This window comes from Somniosus microcephalus, chromosome 13 (assembly GCF_052327205.1).
Source record: "Somniosus microcephalus isolate GS21.2 chromosome 13, FLI_Smic_1.0, whole genome shotgun sequence".
In the NCBI taxonomy this organism is placed as follows: Eukaryota; Metazoa; Chordata; class Chondrichthyes; order Squaliformes; family Somniosidae; genus Somniosus; species Somniosus microcephalus.
The window spans coordinates 172,911,702-172,933,573 of NC_140999.1; the positions used below are offsets into that span (position 1 = coordinate 172,911,702).

A 21,872-nucleotide genomic window follows, 5' to 3' on the forward strand; every position below is an offset into this window, starting at 1 on the left:
CTGAAACAGATGCTGCGCAATGTTTCCTTCAAGCTCCGCAGCCGCCCAACGCCCCGGAGCTCTCGTACAGCCGGCTCACCAGCTTTTAAATGGAACAAAACTGCGCATGCCACTAAGGACTGGAAGAAACTGCAGGCCTTTATGGTAGCTTTGTTTTACAGCTACTGCTGCATCCCAACACTCAGTAATGCTGGCAATAACATTGCGGAGACATTAACTGGAAAATCCAGTCCACCACATTAACTGTAATTTTTTGCTTTTGATAAATCGCTTTATATTGGGAAGAAAAAGCATTTGTGTGCACTCGGTGCTGTTACTGTTGAGAGCTTCCTTGCAATGCAAAGCATATGAAGAGCTGCATTGCAATGTGATGAATCATGCCTTTCTTCACAGCTATTCATCATTGGCATTCATTTGTGAACTGTTGTAACTGGAAGAGACGTGCTTTCATGGATTAATAATCATTGGCACGTCGTATCTCTGAATAGAGGAGGCTGTCCTTTTTATTGAAGTTCTGCAGTTTGCATCCAGACAATGAATGCAGATGCAGTTCCATTGATTCATGTGTCTGAATTCTGTAGCATTAATTTGAATGCCTTACAGCTGCATTTTCATCCTGTGACACCAGGGTGCAGTAGAGTCTTCCATATTAAATTGTGACACAGTGACCACAGGCTGCATAACAGTGGAACCCATGTCGAGGGAAAAGCTGGAAATCAATAGGATGCTTTTATGCATAAACCAGTTTATAAAATGGAATGACCCTTTATTACAATTTCCAATCAAGCGCATAGAAATTTCCCAATGTGTTTTGACAGTTTTGTATCATCATATGTACATCACCACCACAGTGGAGAACTATTTAACACATCCATGCAAAACCATGTCAGCACTGTTTTTGCAATAATGGTTTAACTGGGTGAGTACTAATCATCTTGTACATCTTTAGAAATGCCCATATAATATGCAAAGATACTAAGAAATGTAAGTAAGGGGGAAAAATTCAGTCGCGCCCCATTTGGGGCACTAACTTCGTCGCCCCAAACAAATTGGCGCCCCCGAGCCCGTAATTCACCAGTAGTGCCCCAAGAAGGAAGCGGGGTGCTACTGGAAGTGCCCCGCCTCCCTCTTGGGGCGCTGCGAGTGAATATCGCGGCGCTACGTGCCATAGCACCACGCTCTGCGGCACGTCGCGCCGCGGTACTGCAGGCCTTCCCTTATTAAAGGGGAGGGGCCTTGCGCAGCGCAACCCAGGGCCCAGCTGGGCCACCAGGGATCAGAGTGCTGGCAAAAGAGCCCGGCACTCAAGAGAAGTGCCGGCCTCACTGAGCGCAGCCGGCACTCCGCGGGGGGTGGGGGGCTGCTCAGAAGGCCGGGGACGGCAAAGCGAGCAGGTGCTGGCAGGTGGCCAGCAACAAAAATGGCCGCCTGGCACCTTCCCTTTAATTAGCGCTGCCCCGGTCGCAGGTAGGCCCCCCTGACCCTGTCGGGCATAACGCCCGGCGGTAAGTCAGGGGGCACTACCGAAGATCACAGCTGGGGCGCTGCACATGGCGATGACATCATTGCCAACTGCGGGACACTAATGGTTACCGCCGTCACTAACTTCCCACTGAATTTCGCGAGAGGCGCTAGTTGCTTTGCGCCCCATTGCCGCTAACAGCAGGCGCAAATCAATTGAATTTTTCCCCCTTGGAGTCGAATCATTCTTACTTCATAGAATTGGACTAAGTTTAAAAAGTAAGCCTTTATTAATATCATGCAGAAATGTCATTATAGTCCTGAAAGAGTAAAGTTAATGAAAGAGCACAAAGTAGTCAGGAAATGGGCTTCGTTATTATATGGGTGCGTACAAATTTAGTCAGAGATGTTGTGGATAAAAAATCTGATTGTCACAATTTGTGATTTCTGGACTGCACCATGCAATCTGAACCTTTCACTTGACCTAATGAATTATTTGCATTAGTGTGCTACAGGACGTGTTCAAACTCAAATCTAGACCTTACTTGTGTGTAGAATATCAGTTGTGTGTTAGATCCTACTTGTAGTTTTCTCCAGGGAGGGATAATGCTGGATGTGATGCTATAAATATTTAGTTTCTGCCCAACTGAGTTTTAGTGTGGCAGCAATCTTGTGTTTCTCAATCAATGTAAGTGTGTAGCTCGCTTCACTTGGCCCCAATTTTATTCACTCTTAATTTTGATCCATCCACTTTCTCTCTTTTCCCCCCCCCCCCCCCCGCCACCCCACTTCCTTCCTGACTTGTAGTGGAGCACTGCTCTTTGGATATGGGTTGTCTTCCGATGCTCATTTTTCACATGACTAAGACAGCAAGTTCAGGAGACTATTCAACTGTAAGGAGCATCACAGCTGGATCTGATCTTGTCTCTGCACAGGAATCTTCCAACAGGGATCAGTGAGGATGGGGAATGTTGCTTGATTTCCCCCCCCCCCCCCAAACCACATTTCATAGCCCAGTTGAGGGACAGTTTAATGCCTTTTCTACTGCAGCCCTAGCTGACACTTAGCTTATCACAGATCAAATCTGCAACCTAGCTCAGTTTCACACTGGTCAATGTATTTAACAATTGACCCAATTTTATTTGATTTGTGCACCAATAACCATCAAAGCACAGAAACTGTCCTATGAGGAGAGATTGTGTAGAATGGGCCTAGACACTCTGGAGTTTAGAAGAATGAGAGGTGATCTCATTGAAACATGTAAGATTCTGAAGGGGATTGACAGGGTAGATGCTGAGAGGTTGTTTCCCCTGGCTGGAGAGTCTAGAACTAGGGGGCATAGTCTCAGGATAAGGGGTAGGCCATTTAAGACTGAGATGAGGAAGAATTTCTTCACTCGGAAGGTTGTGAATCTTTGGAATTCTCTGCCCCACAGGGCTGTGAATGCTGAGTCTTTGAGTATATTCAAGGCTGAGATAGATAGATTTTTGGATTCTAGGGGAATCGAGGGATATGGAGATCGGGCGGGAAAGTGGAGTTGAGGTTGATGATCAGCCATGATCTTATTGAACGGCGGAGTCGGCTCGAGGGGCCGTATGGCCTACTCCTGCTCTTGTGTTCACGGGGCTTTTTTGCTCTTGCCATAACCCAGAGGTGTCCAGGAAAGATCCTTGAGTTAATGTGCTGAGAGTCAGACCAGTACTCGCTGGCATTCTCTCCCCACCTCACTCCCAATTCTAGTACAGGCATGAATCAATCATTTCAGTGTTCTTCATCGCTTTGTAGACTGGCTGTCAACTTTCCTAAAGCATAATTCTAGGGAGCTACTGCCAAACTTCATTCAAAAAAGGGGAAGGTTGAATACCTGCTGTTGTGTTTTTTTTTACTATTCTTGGTGTAAACTTTGGCTGTCAGCAGAAGCAGCACCAATCCTCACGAGAGGCCTGGAGAATTCCACTTCTTTCTAGATTTAATAAACTGGAAAACAAAGCCACTCCCCTACTTGTAAGTAGAAAGAATGTGCTTGTTCCTTCAGCTCCAGATTTTCAATGTCTTTTTGTGTTTCTTCTGTATCCTTAGCAATGAGAAGAATATGTCATTAACTTTGCTGAGAATGGGTTGCAATGTCGTCAACCCACCTCCACTCCCTAAATCATAGAATCATTAGAATAGTACAGCACAGAAGGAGGCCATTCGGCCCATCGAGTCTGTGCCAGCTCTTTCAAAAAGCAATCCAGTTCAGAGTAAATGTAAGCTCTCTAAGTTACAAACATGCAGCTTCTTGTGTCAGACCTATGCTGGGCAAAGCCACCTGCAGAAGCTGCTAGAAGGGTGCGCACCTTTATTAAAGCGAGGATTTACTTATCGCTGTCAGCAAATTCAGTGTTTTACAAAGATTTTTTTTTTTCCCATCCAGTATTGTTTGGCAAGAGGAAGGGAAAATTCACTTGTTGCTCCTGGACTTAGTTCAGTCCAAAGGCAGACCAAGGGACATAACGAGCTGAATCTAACCTGTGCCAAAGTCCACCCTCTCCAGCACTGAAGAGATAGTGTTGGACTGATCGTTTTGTATCAAAATGTAACTGCATCTGATCCACAAGCTTTTCAGCCAAATCTACATGACTTTTTCCATGGCAAAGGCTGCATCTAAACAATCCAAAAAGTCTGCAAAATGTCAAAGCTTCACACAACACTAGCAGCTTGTCGAACTCCCAGTTACTGGCATTACCAGGGACTCTCTCCCTCTTGTCTGCAAGAATATAAAACCAGAGTTAATCATCCCTGCCTGAATTAAAGTTGCAGGAACATGCATTAGGCTGTGTGGAATCTATTGCTTTTTTGTGGCCAACTGTCATTTATACAAGTTTCCCTGTGCTTTCTGTAACCACGGTGTGGAGATGCCGGAGTTGGACTGGGGTGGACAAATGTAAGAAGTCACACAACACCAGGTTATAGTCCAACAGCTTTATTTGAAATCACAAGCTTTCGGAGCGCTGCTCCTTCTTCAGGTGAAGACCCCACCTCATTGTTCTTTGATGTAATGTTTCCCTGACTGACCTGTTTGGACACCATTCACACCTTTGACTGCTGTGATTATCTCTCTGCCGAGGTGTGATAAATGGCAGTTGGAAAGGTTACCTGTAAACATCTGACATGATTCTCTGACTATATAAGCTGTGTCTTTATGCATTTCTCCACTTCACCTGAAGAAGGAGCAGCGCTCCGAAAGCTTGTGATTTCAAATAAAGCTGTTGGACTATAACCTGGTGTTGTGTGACTTCTTACATTCTGTAACCACGGCAGCCAATTTCCTGAAACATTTGTCCTGGTTACAGATATCTGCAGTTGCGATCAGTTGTTATGCCACCTAGCAGACCAAAATGAAAATCTGATTCTTGGCCTTTTGCTAGTCGGGCTGTGAGAGAGAAGTTCTCAGAAATCACAGAAACGCCACAGTGCAGATAGAGGCCATTTCGGCCCATCGAGCCTGCATCGACACATATCCCACCCAATCCCCGTAACCCCTACACCAACACATATCCCACCCTATCCCTGTAACCCCACGTAGTTAATCCCCCTAACACTAAGGGTCAATTTATCATAGCCAATCAACCTAACCCGCACATCTTTGGACTGTGGGAGGAAACCGGAGCACCCGGAGAAAACCCACGCAAACACGGGGAGAATGTGCAAACTCCACACAGACAGTCGCCCGAGGCCGGATTCGAACCCGGGTCTCTGGCGCTGTGAGACAACAGTGCTAACCACTATGCCACCGTACCAAAGTTTCCTATTTAGGATTAATTTGCTCGCGTTCCACCTTAAGTACCAGTTGCAGCTGATGACCACTTACCAAGCTGTGATTAGTTTATCAAAGCCGGAACTGCAATAATATTAAGGTTTATTTTTGTTAAATATTTCTCTCTTTCTGCATGTGTTGTGACCACAGGGATGAAAGTACAGTGCGTCCAGCTGAGAAACCATTTACAGTTACAGCTGACTTGCGAATAAAGATTAATCAGTTTGTTGGCAGACTATGTCGCTATGACTAAGGTGGAGGAGTGAAAACCAACTTGAAGCTTTCCGGCTGCTTTTCATTCCAACCCAGTTAAGATTTTGATGTGTTTGAGCAGAAAAAGCTTAATTTTTTTTATTCTTGACAATATTAATAAAATATGTTGTGACAGAAAGCTTCTGAATGCAGTTGCAGAGTATCAGTCTTCCCATATTCAGTCTTTTTCCTGATGTGTGAAATGTACTGGAGAAGTATGACTCTAGTGAGTTTGCTGATCTCTGATGCCATAGCAGTTGGGGTGCGTCAATTGGTCTTTGCACCCCTGGGCTAAGGGGAAATGTGAGGGCCTCCAACTCCCAAATGCTATCGTGTGATCCCTGCTACAAAGTGTGCAACTCAAATAAGAGCAGGACAGGAAATAAAAACAGAAAATGCTGGAAATACTCAGCAGGTCAGACAGATCTGTGGAGAGAGAGAGAGAGTGTTCTTGGCCCAGAATTTGCAGTGGGTATTGATGGCAAACCAGCAGCGTTCGCTGTCATTACCCCTCTGAAACTGACCGCAACTTCAGGATGTAGCGCACGCGCATCTAAACACGGTAATCCTGAAGTTGCGGTCAGTTATTCACTGTTCCAACACTGGCTGCGCTGTGGACCCCACCTCCACCCCATAACCAGCAATCTGTGAAATCGAAGAAAACTTGGGCTTTTTCACAGTAATATCGCTGTTAAATACCCCATTAATGGTAAGCCTTGTTGAAATAGGTATAATTAGGGTTATAACAGCGTATTGACTGGTATACAAATGTTCTGGCCCCGAAAAACTAATTTTTATATTTGTGGAGTATCAAATTTCTCTTATGATCAAAATTTTAAAAAATTTAAAACATTAAGAAATTTTTTAAAGTTTGTTCATGATATTTCCGCTTCTACTTTATTCCCATGTGAAAGTCACAATCTTCATTTCACTCTCTAACATTTTTAAAAAGTCCAGATAAAAACTGCTTCTCGTTTCCTGTCTCTGAGAATTCTTCAATGTGATTGGCTGCTTAGACAGCTTGTTGCTGTCACCACAACATCGCACTAGGGAATTCCCACTACATTGTGTTGCAATCAGTTGAACGTTTGAAAAAAGCAAACTTCTCGCCACAGACATCACAAGATCTCTGTGGGCAGCTTTCTTTGGGGCCAGCGGCGAGTGCAGCTTTCTTTGGGGCCAGCGGCGAGTGCCTTTGCTTCGCCGCTGACTGCAAATTATGAACCCATGTTTCAAGTCAATGACCTTTCATCAGAACTGGAAAATGTTAGAGATGTAACAGGTTTTAAGCAAGTGCAGGGAAAGGGGGAGGGGAGGGGAGGAGAGGAAAGAACAAAAGGGAAGGTCTGTGATAGGGTGGAGGGCGAGCGTGATAAAATGACAAAAGGGATGCTGGTGCAGGGTAAAAGAGGGTGGTAATGGGACAAGTAAAGAAACAAAAGGTGGGTCTAGAGAGTTCTAAATGGCAACCGCAGAATCATTAACAGCACCTGCTGTCTGGGGAAAAAAATGGGAGCGGTGGTTATGATCTGAAACTGTTGAACTCTATGTTGAGTCCGGAAGGTTGTAAAGTGCCTAGTCAAAAGACGAGGACGAGGTTCAGCTGTGATGCTTTCCACAGTTGAATAGGCTACACATGCTTATTACCTAGGCTAAGTATGGCCACTTGGCTGAGGTGCAGGAAGCCAGCCAGCACTAGAACAACTCTACCCTGTAGGAGTTAAGAGTCTTGGGTGGAGGGGAGTCAAAGGAATAAAAAATTGAGAAAGTGAGTAATAGTGAGGTGTTAACTGTTGAAGAAATAGTGATGAGTCTGAGGTAATTTATTAACCCATAATACTATTTCCACAATGGGCTTCCCTTATTTAAAAATTGTCATGATTTTTTCCCCTGAATATTAAAGTTGGTAATGGATGTATTTGTTTTCCCCCCAAAGAATGCATTGCAACGGATGTATATCAGTGAGCATCTAGCTACTGTTATCCTCTACTTTTAGGCTGCAGAATTGAGAGATTAGGCTAATTTGTCCAGCTTTCCATATAAGAGTGCCACTGTTTCATTGCATAAATAATGATGCAAATCTCCCAAACACATTTTGAAATGTGACCATTTGGATGTACTGTTTGTCTTCCTTGCCAATTTTCTCATGTAATGTTTCTCCCCTCTCCTCCGGAAGGTGTTGACTCCTTGTTGATCGACTGCTCCACATTAGCTCCTCTCTAGTATCTCATCAACTGGTCATCATATAACCAAATAAAAAGCCTATTGTTTTCTGGTGCTTTTCAGTAAAATGACAAATAATGGCCAGGAGAAAAGTCACTTATGTCTGCTACAGCTTTCATTTATGTAACAGTCAAATATATCTTTTCAATGATGCTTCTAGTCATCTGTGCTAACTGCAGCAACCCCTGTGTCTGTCTCCTATGTTAAGCACCTTGCGATGTTCACTAAAATGGCTAGATAAATGCAAGTTGTTGAAAGATCACCCTCTGATGGTGGAGAGCAGGAATAAGTGATAATGTACAACTGGAGGTGCGGAATGTGCAGGCAGCGACATAAACCTGTGACACCGTGGAGGGATTTGAACGTAAAGGTGAGGATATTGAAATCTATACACTGGGGGCCAGCAAGGACATGCAAAGTATAAACAGGAGAAAGCCAAAGGAATGAGCAAACTAATTCCTTTCACTCTCTTGGGATCACTGCACCCTGCTGAGAAAAGAAGCTGTTAACACGCCTGATTATCACTTTGTCAAAAAAATTGTTCTTCAAGAGATCAGTTTTCTGAACTTCCTCACAACACCCGTATTAAAGGGGAATAACAACAGAAAACGCTGGAAAAACTCGGCAGGCCAGGCAACATCCGTGGAGAGAAAATAGAGTCGACGTTTCAGGTTGAAGACCCTTCGTCAGGACTGAGAAAAAAAAAAGCAGGAAATGAAACAGATTAAGAAGCGAGTTAGGGGGCCGCTGGTGTGGCAGTTAGCACAAGGAATGCCTTGTACTTGAGTTCTTTAATGCCTGCCTTTTTGTTTTGGCAAATACGGTGGGACAGGAAAATAATGTTGAACATCACAATTGCATTAATTTCAGTGCTGCACAACAAAAGCACTGTGGTACAAATTTTGTGTCTCAAGTAGATAATTCTCTTGGGTTCAGTGTCACTCGTCACTCCTGTAAGCAGATCTCGTCTACCCTCAGACATGTACTTTGTGTACATTCGATACTACGACTCACACGTGCCACCACGTGTGTTCTCTATTTTCAGAAGGTGGCGTGAAAAGCACTCGAGTGAGGTGAGACTAATTGAAAACCAACTAACTGTTTATTTTACATTAATATATGAATGAACAAAGTAAATTTTCAGAGTGAGATTTAATCCATTCCCTACCACTCCTCACATCATTAAATAACAAACCATGTGATTGTTATTTTACTTCTATGATGGGCTTACATGCATTGATGCCCCAGCCTGGAATTTCGCACTCCGTGACAAAGAGTGACGGAGTGTGTCTCTGCCTGTCTCAGACTTTCAATCAGTGGGGGAAGAGAAAGAGTAAGAGAGCGAAGTAAAACCATTGCTCTGACCCTCCCTAAGCCCTGTGTGCCAATGACTGTTTTGCCAAACTTCCAATCAAAGTTACCAACCTGGAATGTAATGTCCCACTCGATAATGGTAAGAAATTAATGAACTCCATTGTCTCAAAACAATATGACCTATGAAAGTAAACATTTTGACATCTATACTGCCTGGTATCTCGTCCTGGGAACCAACCCAAAAATACACAAGCCATTTAGAGTTGATGCTTTGTAAGCTGAATCTAACTTTGTAGCAACATTGCAACAACTTAAAGCACATTTCCTCCCAGGCATATTGGTAAAAGTCTCAAAATGTTACACTGTTCAAGGCCCAAATCATAAGTCAATAAAAGGGATGTGTACAAGGTCTCGTGAAAAAGTATCAGTAAAAAGGTTTTGGTTTTACCACTTGGATAGATAGTGCCTACATCAGCTCCTGTCCATTAATTACAATGACACTTCTGCTTTTTATACTAAACATATAAAATGTATTTTATTATGGTGCTTTCTTGTCTTTTCATTAATAGTTTTACTAACTTTATGAAGTTAGGTAGTGGAACGATTTCAGATGGTTTCTTGGTTTCAAATCTTAACCTGCTGATCAGAAACCTAGATTTATTTCCATCCTAATATCATTCAACAAAGTCTAATGTGTTCTGAGGAAAGGTCATCAACCTGATGTTAACCCTTCGTTTCTCTCTCTACCGATGCTGCCTGACCTGATTATTTCAAGTATTTTTTGTTTTATTACAGTCTAATGTGTGTTGTCTTGTCTAATGGCACAGATTTCTTTCCTTAAATTGATTTTAAATCAATTTTTAAACATTTAGATGAAAATGTAAATACTAGCAATTGCTACTATTAATGGATGAATGCACAATGCACTCGTATGACATTCCTCTATTACTTTAACACAGATAATTTAATTAAGTTAACGTTTCCATTACAGCAACAAACAGAGGAATGTCATACAAACATGTTAAGTGTTTTCCCTACTAATATCTCAAACAGTAATTTCTGGGCTTAAATGTATTAAAAGATCTAAATCTTTTGAATTTTATAAAATTCCTCCAGTTGTTGAGAATATAATCGATTGGGATCGTTCTATTCCTGCTCGGCTCATGATGACTTCAATTGCTGCATGTACAACCTACCACAGGAAAAGCATAAAGTCATTGTTTATTTAGGATGCCTCATCAAAATCTAGTTCTGTTTTAGTTCCCTTTTTAATGGTAGAGCTTCTGTTCTTGTATACAGGGGAACTCTTGCATGATATTATTAAAGCATTTTCAATTTGAAAACATTATAAGCAATAGGTCTGTTTAAAAATGTCATCTGAGCTTATTTGGACCAGTGAGGTTAGTAGTTTGGAGCAAAATATGACAACCAGTTAAAGCAGGTGTCCCAAGTAATTTTGGTCATTTTAATTGAAAGAAAGAAAGACTTGCATTTATATCGCGTCTTTCACGACCACCGGACGTCTCCAAGCGCTTTACAGACAATTAAGTACTTTTTGAAGTGTAGTCACAGTTGTCATGTAGGAAACGTGGCAGCCAATTTGCACACAGCAAGCTCCCACAAACAGCAATGAGCAGATAATCTGTTTTTGTTATGTTGATTGAGGGATAAATATAGGCCAGGACACCGGGGAGAACTCCGCTGCTCTTCTTCGAAATAGTGCCATAGGATCTTTTACGTCCACGAGAGAGCAGACAGGACCTATGGTTTAACATCTCATCTAAAAGACGGCACCTCCGACAGTGCAGTGCTCCCTCAGCACTGCACTGGAGTGTCAGCCTAGGTTTTTTTGTGCTCCAGTCCCACTCCAGGAACCCACAACCTGACTCGGAGGCGAAGGTTCTACCAACTAAGCCACGGCTGATGAATCAAAATTGCAATCAAAAAATACAAGCTTTACCTCCTAGCTGTTCGATTTAATGCAAGAATCCTATTACTGGCCAAGAAAACAGAATTGAAAGCAGCATGATGAAAAAGGCCAAATATTTCATCTTGTCAGTTATGTTGAAACAATAACTCTGTCTGCAACCTTACTGTGTTCCATTCAGGCGATAATAGTGTTTCATGTAATGTAATCTTGCACCTTTTTAATTTTTCCTCTACTACCTCACGGAGGTGACCCCCAGGTCAAGGTGAAAGCCTTGATCTGAAACTGTGGAATTAAATAAGTAAGGGCCACTAGTAAGTATAGTACAGACCAACTATAAGTCAGGGAAGAGATTTCTAGTTCATGGAAGATTGTTTTATGACCAAAGAGCCAGCAAGGGGATAAAACATCTTGGATTTGGTTAGTAATAGGGACAATCAAATCTCCAACACAAAGGTGGGTGAGTCTTTAAGTATAAGTGATCATAATGTGATCACATTTGACATTGCAAGGATTGGATAGGTTATAAAAACACAAACAAAATTATCAAATTTTAAGAGGACCAACTTTATGCACTTGAGAAGTCTTGGTCAGAACAGGCTTGGCAGGTTTAAATGTGGCGAGGGGAGGAACTATGGAGTTCCTTCAAGGGGGTGATTCTGAATGCACTGGGACAATGTGTATCTTTGCAGTGCCAAGTTTAAAGGCACTTCTGCTTGGTTGAACAGGACTATTAAGCAAATCGTAAAGAAGGGGAAAAAAAGGCATTTAAAGCCTTGAAGGAAAATGGCACAGAATTACAGATTCAGTCCCGAAAGGCATGCCAGGGGTGTACAAAAGACATTGGAATGACAAAGAAATTTTTTGAATTGAATATGCCAAGAGAAGTGAATAATAAAAGGTTTTTAGTTATATTAAGAGAAACATGAGGGATGGAGTGGGACCACTGAAAGTGGGATTGGTGAGGGGATGACCACTGATGCTATACAGGCTGCAAAATAAGCTTTTTGCCTCAGTTTTTACCAAGGAGGAAACAGGTAACTTATTTGATCTGGAAAGGGAACTAGAGGGTGTTACACAGCTGAGTTGCGACACTATTCATATTACAACCAACATGGTTTCCGAAGAGCTGTGCAAACTTAAGGTAAATATATCTTGGGGGCCGGATCAGATGCATCTGAGGCTCTTTCGTGAACTAAGGAAGAAAATTGCAGGAACTTGAGCAGAAATCACTGAATACTGGAGAGGTGCCTGCCAACTGGAAAATTGCAGTTGGCACTCCTATTTTTTTCTAACGGTAGCAAAAGTGACCCAGGAAATTACAGACCCATGAGTTTGGCATCAATTGTGGGTAAAGTTATGGAAGCTTTTATTAAAGATATGATCATGGAGCATCTGGATAGAAATAAAATCATAAAAGGTAGCCAATATAGGTTCACGAAGGGGCGGTCTTGCCAATCTACAGGAAACTTTTGATTTACTGGCACCTAAATAACCAGAAATCTCGGTTAACTGGCAAAATTCAGGAGTAGGTTCAGGTAACTTTTATTACTTGCCTTCCTCCATCTGTTGCTGTGTAAGGGTGTGGCTGCAGCTGTTGCTGAGCTACAGAGACGCTTGGAACTTGTGGCCATTGTTCTGAACTTGTTGCTAAGCAACAGGGTTTGTTGCTTTAGTATCTTTCACTATAGCTTTCGGTTATCCGGAATTTTTGATGAACCGGCACCACGTCGGTCCCGTCCGTGCCGGATAAAAAAAAGTTTCCTGTAATTTACTGGTTTCCTTTGAAGGTGTAACTAAAGGAGCTTGGGAGTGGATGTGGTGCACTGAGATTTCAGTAAGGCCATTAATACAGTTCCTCTGGAAAGACTGGTACTGATAATAAAGAATGCGTAATCAGTGGAGATGTTTTACAATGGATACGTAATTGGTTGCCTGATAAAGTGTGGCTGTACTATGAATGTTATCAGTGGGGTCCCACAGGAGTCTGTTTTGGAACCACTTTTGTTTAATGTCTTCATAAATGATCTGGAGCGAGGAGCCACCAGCACAGTGGCTACATTTGCAGGTGATACAAGGCTAATGAAGGTGTAGACTGCAAAGCTAATCAGGATAAGCTACAGGAGGATTTAAATATATTTGGGAATTGAGCAGACAGGTGGCTGATGAAATTCAATGTAGAGAAATGCCAAGTGCTTCATAAGGGGGCCAAAAAATCCAGGAGGGACTATTACTTAAATGGAAAGATAATAATGTGCATGGAAAATGAAATGGAAATGTGTTATGATTGACAATAAATTGAAGCAATGGCAAAGATGCTCAGCGGCAGTGAGTAAAGCAAATCAGATGTTGGATGTGTGGAAAAGTCAATATTAAGACAAAATATTATGGTAATCATCATGCCACTTTATAGATCATTGGTGCCACTGCGCTTCGAATACTGTGTACAGTTCTGGTCGCCACAGTGCAAAAAGGTTAGTGCAGCTATTGAAAGGATATAGAAGAGGGAAACTCGATTGATTGAGGGGATGGAGTGTTTGGATTATGACGAGTGATTATGTAAATGTGGCATTTTTCTCAGAGGTTGAGAGGTGATATGATTTCTGTTTTTAAGATTCTAAAGGGATTAGATAATGTAGGCCATCTATTTCACCTTGTTCAGAACAGTAGAACCACAGGACATGGCCTGCGCTTGAAGGAGGGCGGGGGTAAGTTCCAAACTAATCTGCAGTAACATTATTTCAGTGAGTGAGGGGTAAATCTATGGAACAGGCTCCTTTGGGGCACAGTGGAAGCAGTTCATTCAAATGTAAATTAGATGGATTTCTTTCAGAAAATAATATTTTGGCATGTATGTGTGTAATTTGTGTCGTATGGTAATTGTAGTGTGCTTGGGAGGAACAGGTGACTGGACCTATGGTTCCCAAAGCTCTCACCACTGGGGATTTTCCTCACCTCATGTCTGGGTCTGTTGTCGACTAATTGACAGAGTGATTGCCACAATTGGTCAACAACTCCATTATTGTTGTATCATGCAACTACTAGGATGCTAGAAAGCGAACGAGATGATCTTGGTCTTTTTTCGCCTAGCAATTCCTATGTTCTGTAATCATATTTCCTGCCCTGAATAAGATGCCTCGTGGGAATGGGGTGTGCCATTCTCTGGGTGCCAGCAGTCCTCTGGTACACCATCTAAGTAACCATTTCATGTGTGAGCATAGTTGCTGGGTTTTATTTTGCACCGTATTCAACTATGAGTGAAGGGGTGGAAAAATCATAACAGAGCTGATCCTGTTCCTGCAACTGGCAATTTTGAACATAGTTGTAGCGACCCATCACTGCCTCAGCTTAGATCAGCCCAAAGACCAAACCTGGTTTTGCATGCCTTGGTACCACACCTGGTACAGGTAGTTTTGTATTTACTTACTGAGCCATTACAGTTCAGAGCTCCCTGATAATTTTAACAAATGTTTTTCCCTTGACTCCAAATTCATCTGATTTAGAAGCAAGCATTAACATCCTCTATGGGGCTTTCAGAAGTGCTCCCCCCCCCCTCCCCCCTGCCGTTAATATTGCCGAACCTCGCACTGGCTGCTTGTATTTGCCTACAGAATGGTGACTATGCTTCCAAACGTAGCTCATTGGAAGTAAAGTATTTTGAGACATGAAACTAAAACCACCCTGGAAAGTAGAGGGCAATTTCAACTACATAAAGAAATCTAGTTGAGTGCCACTTTTACTTAATTCTTATAGCAGGTTTGAAGTATAAACATGAAGAGGGTACATAAATACTGCACCTTCTCATTGCTATGGTAGAGTTTTGCTATACAGCGTGTGTGAGGGGAGGAAGGGAAACAAAGTACAAGGTGCTACCATTTTCACTGCCTCCTGTTTTGAGATCCAGTGGTAGGTCTGATTTCTGAAAATGCCCCAGTGAGGAGAGAAACTTTGCACGGCCACCAGCAAAATGGATCTTAAAGTTGTAAGAAAACAGTACAGAATGCACTTGTAGTAAAGCACTTCTTAGAAACTGCAAGCGTGGCGTATTGCTTTAAAACTTGGAGGGTGGTATCTCTTCTCTACATGCTTGCATTATTTTTAATAGCTGCTGATTTGCATGAAAGGTCTTTGCATTGGGCCCCTCTTAAATGTTTATGCTGCTACTTTTCTCAGCATTAGAATGTGCCAAATATTAGAAAGTTGAAACTAAGAAAGGTAATTTTTATGTTACTTTTTAACACTTTTTTTCCTGAACTTTAACCCCATCAGGAATGGGACCAATCTGAGTTGAAGCCTTCAGACATCACTAAAAAGCAGAAGCCTACAACTCCTTCATCAGGCAAGAAAGCAAAGAAAGAGAGCAAGAAAAAGAGATAAGTGACTGGAAGAGAACAGGGAGAAGAATAACATGGATGTTTCTGTGGTGGCTCTGGTTTTGTATTCATTGTTCCTGAAAATGTATTAACTTTTTTTTTATTCACTGCTGTTTATATGTATGATTTGTACAGTGGTCTTTCACTAAAGTATTGCAACTACAGCCTTAATTTTGCTACTCCATCTCTCGTGCGTCCTCTAGAAAATTGAAAGGTTACCAATTTGTAACCAGCTTCGTAGTGTTAGTCACTTCACACCTACACTTCATTGACAATAGCTACACATGAATCTTTGAGTACAACTAAAAGTTCTTTTACAATAGCAAAAAATACTGCAGATGCTGGAAATCTGAAATAACAACAGAAAATGCTGGAAACGCTCAGCAGGTCAGGCAGCATCCGCGGAGAGAGGAACAGTTTTAACATTTCAGGTCTGTGACCCTTCGTTAAAAGTTCTTTTATATTGCGGTCGGTGGACTCTGGTCTCGGGAGAGCAACTTACATGCAGCGCTTACAGACTACAGTGGAGCTGCTCTTTGTTTTAAATGCTCCCTGAATAGTACATAGGCATAAGTGGCTGTAACGCTTTGGCCACTGAGCATGTGTGTCCATCAATGTTATGTCTTCCATTATGTTCAGGGATCAGATAGCACGTCATGTCACCGTGCGCCTTAATGCACTAGATATGACTCAGTATTTTTATTATGCAGGAATGCGAGCTCCAAAAACCCACAGAAGAAACTGGGACCCTAAAATTCCATGGGGGCTCTCATGATCTCCTGTGTAACTTCAGGAGAGGCAGGGAACCCCCCCCAGGGAAGCAACATAAATGGCCATTTTTTTTTTTTTTTTTAACCATCCCTTCTCTGGGGATTTCAGGGCCTGGGTCTCTGCTGCTAGCAGAATTGAGAATGTTACCTTGTGCCGCTGACTGAGAGATCCCGACATGTCTGGCGTTAACAGCGTTACCGTAACACAAAACGCCTTGAAATTAGTTTGCAAACATGCATTAAGCAGCCCAGCAACATTTGAGACCTCTGTTCAGGAAGAGAAGAAAAATATATTGGCTGAACTTTGTCTACCAGAATCCTCCATCCTGTTAATATATCCTGTGTTTTCTGTTTGGATCTATAAAACAAAATCGGTTGAAATATCTCTTTCCCTCCCTACCCCTTAAAAAAAAAAGCCTCCTGACTAAGCCTTTAAAGGCAGAAAACCTATTGGATACTTTGTTTCTTATTGTATTTACATTTTCATATTGTGTTTGAGATTTTCCATTTATTTAGTGGCAGAAGTTCATTGCACAATTGTTCATATTAAGATCATAAATTATAACTGCTTCATACAAATTCTGTATGGAAATTTTCAGATGTCATCACAATGCAACTGGCGAGCTTTCCTTTGCATTTTCTGGAAACTAATAACCTGAAGAATTTCTCTGTCGCTAATGTTTACTCCATTTGAAGTGGTATTAATTTTCTGATCTCTTGAAATGCTCCATTGTGTGAAGACACATGTTTGATTTTAGAATTAAAAATATTGTTCCCAGCAATTAAATGTATTGGAGCTAGTATTTGTCGTTGTCACCAGCACCTTTTACATATTTCTGCAATGTAAGTATGAATTTTATTGCAGTTGTTTTCATTCTACATTATAGGATATTTTCTTTATATTAATAATGGAAATGCTTGGCTTGTATTACCAGAATTTGGCAATTTGAAGTACAAAATGTGCTTTATTGCAGACAGCAGTTGCCAAATGTAACTATATATGAAAATTAATACAAATTGTTTGAGAATGTTTCACATCCCATCTGGAACATTTGGACCAGGAGCTCTTAAGGTTGCAGTTATATCGCAGCTGCCAGTCTCAAATTGGTATCTGTGGACTGTGGTGCGTAATCTGTAGATCTGAGTAATATTGCAGACTGCGGGCCACGCTGGAGTGGACAAGCTCTGTGTACGTGTGCTTGTACAGATGCGTAGGGCCTCACTCTGTGGCAAGAAAACAGGCAAAATGATTGCTTTCTCCTAACATTTAAAAAAAAAGTAAATTTATAAAATGCAGCTGGAATTGTATTGCACCTGGCACAAATTTAAACCTGTGTTGATTGGCTCCCTGGAGAAAGTCTCAACCATATGGCTTTAGTGCACTTGGTAGTTGGGTCCTGATCTGACCCCCGAGTTATACTTCCACTTCTGCATTGATGCACACTCAAATTGTTTCATATCTGTGCAACAGTGGTAGTAAATCTGCAGCATAAAATAGATATCTGCTATATTTTGTGAAATACACGCTTCAGGCTAGCTCTTTAATTACATTTTCATCATGCTTTATTCTATTATTCTTCGCTGTCTCCTTTCACGTTGTCAATAGAGAAGCTGAAGGAAATTGATAGATGCATTTGCAAATAAGTTAATTTGTGAATCTGTATAAACTAATGTGATGTTGCATGTTATGAATGGTAGCGGGCTGACTAGAGATGAGTAAGAATTGAATCTGTGGCTTTGTAGAAGACTCCGTTTTACTAAAACTAATCAAGACAACCATTTGTAACAAAATACTAAATCTTCGGAAATATAAAATATCGTATGGAAACTTGTGTTTCTTTCCCCCCTCTTGACGAAATAAAGTTGAAGGAAGGTTGTGCTCCATAAATGTTACCAAGCAATGAATTAACATTGTGAGGAATGATTTCAACATTTTAATTTTGCTAGTTTGTTTCCCATCTGCTTTCAATTATGTAAAATAAACTACTGGAATGAATGACATTAAATTACAAAGTTGTCTTTTATTCACCTTCCATGTGCAGATACTGTAGATTGTGTAACTTACTGAGAGATTAAAAAATATCACCTGGGGATATGAAGCTAGATTTTCTGTCCATTGTCTACCATTCTTCCCTCAAGAAAGTTGTGCCACAGTACTGTAGCCTTCTCCAACACTGCAGATATAAGACCCTGTTTTGTTTGGTTATTTCATTAGTAGCAGCAGTCCTATAAATTCCAGGGGGAAAAATGCTTTATTCCATTATTTAAATGTGTATTGGTGTACAGAGGGTCCAAGAGCCCCTCCACAGATCAGACTAGGAACTGAGTCAGTCAAGAAGAATTCTCAGGACTGTTCCAATAAAAATGCTTCTGTGGAGTAGCATTCTGCATTTGACCGTGCAAAGAGTCTGGAAGAGGAGTGAAGTCCACCAGAACTCTTGCAGCCACCATTGGCAGTCACAAGTCTGCTCCGCCTGCTGGTTCTGGATTTGCCCAACAGCTGCCAGACACCAGTTCTGCACAGCTGACTAGACCACTGATATTTCTGACTGATGCTCAGATGGTTTTTGAGGCAGGTTCCTTGGGCTTGGCAGAAGTGACAATTCCTGTCAATACTGAGCCGAATGCACAACAAGACAAAACAATCCTTGCCACTAAAGAGGGAGCAAGGCACTGGTCAAGCAAGTTCCTTTTACAGAATGCCTTCAGTGTCATGTCTTTGGTTACACAGACCCTCTTGCAACATATGATTAGCTTTGTTAAATAGCTGCCACAGTGTCTCCAGCTGCTGCTGCAATTCCCAGCTGTGGCCTCAGCAAAGGGCAGAACTGTTTCAGTATCAGGTGAAGTCATTACCATCACTATTTGTGCAAATCTCCCATTCCTCCTAAAAAGGAATCTGAACATTTGGGATACTTGGGGGAGTGGGAATTGTGCAAGACATTCTATTGTTGCTGCATCTATTTTGGGGTGCACTGGGTGAGGTTTCTATACAAGCAAACTATCCAGATTGGTACTGCTATTGCTCACACCCTTCCCTCTGTCAGGGATAAGATATATAGGAACATATATGTACCACTGCTCATGATCAAATTGCTGCTGCAGTCCACTGTAGATGCCCTCGCTCCTGAAAACGTGACAGAGGCTTGAATGATCAATCTCCGCAGATGCAGTCGAAGATATCCAGTTTTCCCAAAAGCAACTCTTGAAATTAAGCTTTAAAAATAACAATCAGAAAGCACGGTGAGGATCCATCAGAATATTTTAAGAGCTCCCCCAATTTCTTTGTTGGATAGATGCACTGAACTGTGAGTTACTGAGACATACATACCAGGACATTCCATGTTGGGTGCTAATTTAGTTGGTAATAGCCAGGGCAGAAGCATAGGTTCTACAGTTGGCCTTCGTGTGATTAAGGTGGTCTGAACTAATCCTCAGTTGATAAATTGAGAAGGCCTAAAAGCTCAAGAAAATTCAGCCCAAATTGGTTCTTACGGAGCTCGAAGAGTTTTCAATTTGCCATTGACATTTGGCCACTGTTTCCATTACTTTACTTCTCAGTCAAGTACTTTTTCCTCCATCTCCAGAAAAACTGTTCTCTTCCCACCTGGGAAATGGCCTTATAATTTGTCTCTGAGGCAATTGCAAGCTTATCTTTCATTTGATTCCACTCCTGTAGCTATCTACGATCAATGGCCAGGTTCCTTGCTGTGGCTAAATAGCAGTATTTTCTATTTTTCTTTAGACCATTTGTGAGAACTGTAAAGGTATATTGGTTATACATCATGATGATTCCAAAAATCTCTCCTGTATTCCATTCTGCCGTGACTGATCATCAATCCTGCACACTAACTGGTCATTTTAAGTTTAAGACATCTCCTATTTTGTTACTAAAAACTTGTTTTTATTTGACAGTTTATTAAACCAGTGCGCCTGCAGCCATATTTATGAATGAAGCAAGCGTTCCTGATACCTGCACACCATGTTTTTCCTTATGATTAAATATATAATCATTGTTATGATAGCCTGCAACATAAATATACTGGCTCCCTCCACCCCCTCAACTAAGCTTATATATTATTCTTAATTATTTTCATGGCAGTGATTTTTAAAGACTCGTACCTTTTGCTGGGCCTTGTACCCAATTGTTAGTGCTTGCTTCTAAATATGTGACCTTTTCCTACCACTATAGAGTCACACGCTGTTTCTTTCTCTACACTCCAGTCCACCTGCATCCGTTCAGCTATTAAGTTACCAAATTTCCTTTGACAGAGAACTGCGGAGAAAAATGATTCACAGCTGTATTAACTCCTGGTAGCTCAGTTATGTTTGGTTGAAGTAACTTCCATTGTTTCTTAGGGTTCTGAGGATTTGTGATAACAATAAGTCTGTCGAATCATTCCCTTTTTTTTAGCAAACCGTTTTACATCAAAATAGTACTGCAACAATAAACATCAGACTGATGTTGTGGTAGGTTAATCCAAGCATCAAAATCCCATGAAATTGATAATGTCCTATAGATGTTACGAGTTCCTGGTAATTGTAGCCTCCTGGTAATTGTAGCCTCCATCTTTTTTGACACCAGCCACTTCCCAAATATTCCGACTGTCAGATCCAGGTACCTAAAGCACTAATTCAGCTCACAGCTTGTAATACGCTGGCGTTCAATTTGTAAAAGGCACTTTGCCTTCAGAACCTGCTGGGACCTCAATCTTTTGAGCAGAGGGTCTTTACTTCCTTTCCCGTCAACTTCCATATATGGATACACAGTGTTGCTGATGGGATTGCTGCTCACCATTTGTACCAGCTATTTTACTCCTAAATTACGACTCTTGTCTCGAATTTATAATCTGTTAATAGCTGCATTAAACTGCACTGCGCTCTGGAATAATAGTTTCATCTTATACAGTGACCACTAGGAAAAGAATGATTCAGATCAGCTCTGCTGATGAATGCATCACTTGGTGTGGCACAGGGCTCTAGAAACCAGAGCGAGTGTTTAACCCCCGGGGGGAATGGTGCAGGCGGGGGTTTATATTGCACTGGGGGGATTGGGGCCGCATTCTTATAAACCACCCCCCCCCCCCCGACCCACCACTTTAATTAGCCTGAAATCAGGCACGAGAAGGCTGCCCACCTCAAGAGGGCAGGGGGCCTAATTGCAATGGTGAAATCGCGTCCTGATTAAGTCATCGGAACGTGCACACCATTTTAAAAAATTCATTGATGGGATGTGGGCGTCGCTGGCTAGGCCTGCATTTAGTGCCCATCCCTAATTGCCCTTGAGAAGATGGTGGTGAGCCGCCTTCTTGAACCGCTGCAGTCCATATGGTGTAGGTACACCCACAATGCTGTTAGGAAGGGAGTTCCAGGATTTTGGCCCAGCGACAGTGAAGGAACAGCGATACAGGTCCAAGTCAGGATGGTGTGTGGCTTGGAGGGGAACTTGTAGGTGGTGATGTTCCCATGCGTCTGCTGCCCTTGTCCTTCTAAGTGGTAGAGGTCGCGGGTTTGGAAGGTGCATTTTAACTGCGGGCCCGATTAAAGCCTGCACGGTCTCAAACCCGCCAGCAAAAACCAGGATTCTGACCACAGGAGGCGAAGGTACGTGTGAGTTTAAAAAAAAACTTTTTTAAAGGTTCCTTGTGGACCAGGAGGAGCAAGAGTCCTCAGTGGCGGCCTGACCCTTCACGGACTTTGACTCTCATGTACCAGCGGTGACTTCACTCTCAGGTGGGAGTCGGTGTCAGGGC

At 42.0% G+C, this 21,872-nt stretch overlaps 1 protein-coding gene across 1 annotated transcript in view; it reads left to right on the plus strand.

The window, feature by feature from the left end:
• manbal (mannosidase beta like) overlaps positions 1-18,132 on the plus strand; it is a 49,313-nt gene extending 31,181 nt beyond the window's left edge. Inside the window, exon 3 of the mRNA XM_086005602.1 lies at positions 15,246-18,132. Within this exon, the coding sequence (XP_085861728.1) occupies positions 15,246-15,353 (108 nt within the window). The 3' untranslated portion in view covers positions 15,354-18,132. The remainder of the gene's footprint in view (positions 1-15,245) is intronic.
• The last annotated feature ends 3,740 nt before the right edge of the window (positions 18,133-21,872 follow it).